Genomic DNA, 5,109 nt, shown 5'->3' with positions numbered 1-5,109 from the left:
GAGATCCCTGCCTGAGTCAGGCTGCTTTTTGTGGAAGCAAACTAAGCGTGCCCTACTCACAAATTAGAATTTTGGTAGCCATAACCTAGGATTTTTATGAAGTGTTTCATAAAACGAAAAGATCACACGAACTACCAAGTATCTGCTATCATCCTATTGATTATTTCTTCTTAGGTACCTAGGCAAACATCTGTGTTATATCTTGCAACATAACTTCAGTGAAACTAAAACATAATCCACAAAGATGGAGGTATCTAGGGAGCATGTGTCTATATGAGTACTTTAATGTTAATGGTAGCTAAAATTTGAACTGCAGTGGACCTCGTTTTCACCCCCAACTGTTAGCACCCAAAGCACTACTGCTGTCAATCACCCCATAGCTAGCTTGATCTATTAATATGTCGCTGTTCCCATGCCACACCTTCTGAACTACAGCTGACAACCGCCGCCGGGACTGTTAACATGAGGCAAAATTGGATATATCAAAATTTTAGCTAATCCTAGGGTGAGCAGATACTCAAGTAGTCTGCGTAATCCCAAGCTCTACTCATTCCTAGTCCTTTTAGTTTACTAGCAATTGGCATAAATCAGTCAATTTGTTAGGCATAAATGGCCCAAAGCAAAGCAGCAGGAGGTCCAACTTACATATAGGTGTTGAGCTGGCGGACGAAGCTCAAGAAGTTGTTGTGCTTGAAGTACCTCGGCAATAGCACGGTGCCGAAGAGGTGGGGGTCCAGACGAGCTTCTGTTGGTGGCGCTCCAGGAGATGACGGCGTCCATGGCGGGGTCATCGACCATGTCGTAGGTCTTGGCGAGGAACGGCGTGGGCCCGGTGTCGCCCAGCCCGTCCATCGGCCTCGGCGCCCCACCGCCGCCGGCCGCCGGGGACGGGCAGGGGCGGCCCTCCACCTTCACCGGACTCATCATCCGATGGCTCATGGCAGCGAAGCCCACCTACAGCAGACGGCGTGGTGGTGGACTCTCTTGCTAGTGCTCGCCGGTGGCGAGTGGGTTGGGACAGGAGAGGAGGTGGAAGGGAGGCCGGCGGCGAGTGGGTTGGGACTAGGGCGAGGAGGAGAGGAGGTGGGAGCGGAGACGGGATTGGGGATCTAGATCGGGCGTTGAGTATTTTTTTGAGACATGGCATGGGATGGTTGGTGGGGTGGGAGCAGATGCAGGTAGCGTGGGTTTATAACCCACGCTGCTACTATCAACTTAGTAGTAGCGTGGGTTTATAACCCGCGATACTACTACGGCTGGTCCCAGAAGGCACGGTGGAAATCACTTAGTAGTAGCGAGGGGTAAAAACCCGCGCTACTACTATCAACTTAGTAGTAGCCGCTACCAGTAAGCGTCTGCCTATAAAATTTTCCCTAGTAGTGGATGGTCCACGACGCCGGCCTGCGGCATGGCACTGTGGATCGTCTCCACACGGTGTTGGCGACCGGCTGGTGGATGGCCGCCGTCGACGCCAGCTACGACTCTCAGTACGACCAGATGATCGTTCGCACGACCAACAGGTTCACCATCGTCAAGAAGCTCGCGGACGATATCGCCGTACTCCTCCAGCCCACGCGTCCGGGCTCCTCATTGCCTGCCACCCTAATCGTCTTCCATGGTCGGAACCTCTTTCAAGCACTGGTGGCTCTGCGACTGCCCACCGACGCCACGAAGAATGTCCACCTGGAGGTCGCGCTCGCCGCGAGGCGCCTGGCCTGCAAGAAACCGTCGACCTACACATCCATGTGTACAAGCGAATCATGTACATAGGTATCTATAAGGCCAATGAGGACGCTACGATGTTGGCCTTCTTCAACCGGCTTGAAGCCTTGGATGCCTTAGCTAAGAAGCACCTTGACCTCGCCACAAAAGCCGCCACTCCTTAGCCGCCGGACGGTGGCCCGGCGCACTGAGTTGAGGAGGAGGAGGTCGTACATTGATGGATGCATCTTTCTTCTTGCCTCCTGTAACCACCACTGCGATCGCATCATCGTGGCCTTAATTCTTATTGTGCTATTGCATTCTCGTTCTAGTCAATACAGACATGTGCGATCCCTTTGCTTAATTATATGCATCACTATAACTAGTACTCCATCCGTCAATTTATAAGTTGTGCTGCCAGAGTTTGGGGCCGGCGCACGATCACGCATGTTTGTGTGCATGTGGTTGCGCCGGGCGCGGCGCGACGATGCAGTTACCCGCTGCAAAAACTGCCATGCGGGGGACGTGGCATTGACCATTGGGCGGCAACAGTCGGTCATCCGGGTGCCCAATAAAGGATGCAAAGAGGGAACCTATAGCAGCAAGGACCAGCTTCCCTACCGATAGCTCATCTAACAGAACTCCCAAGTTAAGTGTGCTGAGGCTGGAGTAGTCATCAGATGGGTGACCAGATGGGAAGTGGGCTCGATGTTAAATTAACTAGCGTGATGGGTCATTGTAAACATTTAATTGTGTTGAATGTATATAGTGCTCCATCATATTAGTTGAATTAACCTCGAGGTCCTTGTTTTGTAATTTTTTACATTTTTTGTTTTTTGTACACATGTTGATTGGCTTGAAGAAGGTCTATCTCGTTACTTTTTGATAATTTTTGTTTTTTGAACACATGTTGATTGGCTTGAATGAAGGTCTATCCCGTTACTTTACGACATGTTTTCAAAACATGGACCTCGAGGTTAATTCAACTAATAGGACGGAAAATTATATACATTCAACACAATTAAATGTTTTCCAAAAAAAGTGATATGATTTTTGTGAAACTCATAAGTCATGTATGTCAAATTAACCTCTGTGTACTTGTTCTCGAATTAACCTCCGGGCCTTTTTTCCGCGTATCACACACATCTTGTTAAGTTGAACCGTTTATGTCCTCTTCCCTAATCGAAAATAGTTCATTCGACTGAACCGTATGCCGTATATCACACACCCCTTGATCTGGCTGACCGTTTCTGTTGCTTTCCCTAATAGCAAACAGTTCATCGGAGCGAACCGTATGCCGTATATCGCACACGTATTGATATGGCTGCCCGTTTCTGTTGTTCTGTCTAATCGTAAACAGTTCATCTGGATCGACCGTATGCCCTGCATCGCACACACAACTAAAATCTGAACCGTGTTTGATGGCTCCGCCATCGCAAACGTTTTGCACCTTTTTTGATGGTTTTTTACACCACCGTTTGCGATTATGGCATCGCACACAGTTTCGTCGAAGGGTCTCTCATCGTAGTGTCGCGTTAGCAGCATCCTGCAGTGGTGGATCTATGTTTTTATCCATGAAAGTTATTTGAGTCTTTTGATCTCTTATATGCAAGATTACTTATAGCCTCGTATTTCTTTTTCGAATCTTTGGTTTAGTTAGGCCGACTAGATCGATTTTTCTTGCCATGGGAAGAGGTGCTTTGTGATGGGTTCGATCTTACGGTGCTCGATCCCGGTGACCGAAGGGGAAACGTGTCGGTGTACAAAAGTAGGGGCACTCCTTTTTTACCCCTTTACTTGTGCACGGGCAGTCGGAGCCGCGCCCACGGCCACACTAAGCGGGGCAAAGTAGGGAAGCCGGAGGGAAAACAAAGGCACAAGGCGACCAGAGGCTACACCAAGACCAGAGAATGCAGAAGAGCAAGAGGGCGAGGCGGACTCCCTCGGCAAGACCCTTGCCGAGGCAGCCTCCGCAGCCCCAGCAAGACCCTTGCCGGGGCAACTTGCCCGACGCCAACAGAGCAAGCCACCCTTGAGCCCACGGGTTCCAACACCACCAACTATCCACATTAGAACCAAGGCTCCGGAGGCGCCTCTGTGGTGGCATGCAGATCTTCGTCAAGATCATAAACAGATGAAATCAGATGAGGACCAGAAGACGGCGATCCTCGGTGTGATCCTAGCCGAGGGAATCCACGAGACCCCCGACAAGATGCTTGCCGGGGAAGACCATGGAGCCACGGCAAGACCCTTGCCAGAGCCCTAGCAAGGCCCTTGCCCGAGACACTTACAGGATGGCAGCAGGGCCCGCGTCTGCTATGACTCCACCGCCATCCCCATGCAGCTGCCAGCTCGACTAGCTAAGCAGGAACCTACGTGGTGACGAGCGGCCTCCACAACCGACTCAGCAAGCACCTGTGTGGTGGCATGCAGGTCTTCGTGAAGGCTCCACCACCGCGCCAGCCCAGCAGCCAGCCAACGTGGCGCCACGACACCTCGTCAGCTCGGACGCGTGTCGAAACCAGGCGGGGCGGCGACAGCTGGGACGTGCTTCCTTGCCGTTCCCGATAAAGCAGGGGGGCACGTCAGCAGCACATTAAATGCGTTTGTCCGACGGTCCCAGAGGATAGGCATATCGACTGTAGAGCTTTCCACCTCCTGTATGCCACTGTGGCAACCCCTTTTGCCTATAAAAGGAGGCCCGAGGCGACCAGGAGGAGGATTCAGATCTTTTGGGCAAGTTGCACCCCGTAGCTAGCTCAAGAACACAAGAACACTCAAATACATCCACCAAAGCAGGACTAGGGTATTACGCATCTTCGCGGCCCGAATCTGGGTAAACGATCCGTGTGCTTCCTGTCAGACCCGCTCTTTGCACAACCTCGTGCCCGCCAACCGTAGAAGGGATCCCAGTGATTCCATAGGTGTCGTTCCCACCGACATCTTTGGCGCGCCAGGTAGGGGGGCGCAGTTGTGAGAATCTGGTCTAGCAGTTAGCCTAGCAGTTCGTCATCGCCATGGCTCCCAAGAAGAAGGCGATCACGGCGATTAGCTCGTCGGGAGCCGAACGGCCCGTGCCAATGCAGGCGAGCAGCGGGCCAGTCGCGGACAGAACCCGAGCCGCGGCCCGCAAGCACCAACATCGCTCTGGCAGTCAGAGCCTGGCGAGCGGTGTCGTTCGTGCGCCAGACGACGGGCCACACACCGCCAAATCCAAAGACGGGGCTGGCCCCCCCGCAGGCGGCACGGGGCCCTCCAGGGGTATCGTTGTGCCACCTACGGGCGGCGCAGCAACCTCCAAGAGGCCTACACCGGCGCCCACGGCGCGCTCTTCCCAGCGTGTGCGCGACGAGCAGCGCCACCATGCTGGTGACCCCGGACGCCGCCGTGGGAAGATTCCTGTGCATC

The 5,109-nt window shown here is 53.0% G+C and overlaps 1 protein-coding gene across 1 annotated transcript; it reads right to left on the bottom strand.

The window, feature by feature from the left end:
* Nucleotides 1–328: 328 nt before the first annotated feature.
* On the bottom strand, nucleotides 329–939 carry LOC123172373 (uncharacterized). Its single transcript, XM_044589367.1, has 2 exons — nucleotides 646–939; nucleotides 329–454 (listed from the first exon to the last, which is right to left on the bottom strand). The coding sequence occupies exons 1-2, from the start codon at nucleotides 937–939 to the stop codon at nucleotides 329–331; spliced, it is 420 nt and encodes a 139-aa protein (XP_044445302.1).
* Nucleotides 940–5,109: the final 4,170 nt, after the last annotated feature.

The sequence above is a fragment of the Triticum aestivum genome, chromosome 1D, assembly GCF_018294505.1.
Source record: "Triticum aestivum cultivar Chinese Spring chromosome 1D, IWGSC CS RefSeq v2.1, whole genome shotgun sequence".
NCBI lineage: Eukaryota > Viridiplantae > Streptophyta > Magnoliopsida > Poales > Poaceae > Triticum > Triticum aestivum.
This window is presented reverse-complemented; position numbering and strand designations above follow the sequence as displayed.

Excerpts from the sequence above, each read along its gene's own strand:
- LOC123172373 (XM_044589367.1), bottom strand. The coding sequence starts at position 939 with ATGAGCCATCGGATGATGAGTCCGGTGAAGGTGGAGGGCCGCCCCTGC. Across the intron at positions 455-645 it reads CGCCAGCTCAACACCTATAT|TCCCGGCGGCGGTTGTCAGC; the intron begins GTAAGTTGGACC and ends TCATGTTAACAG.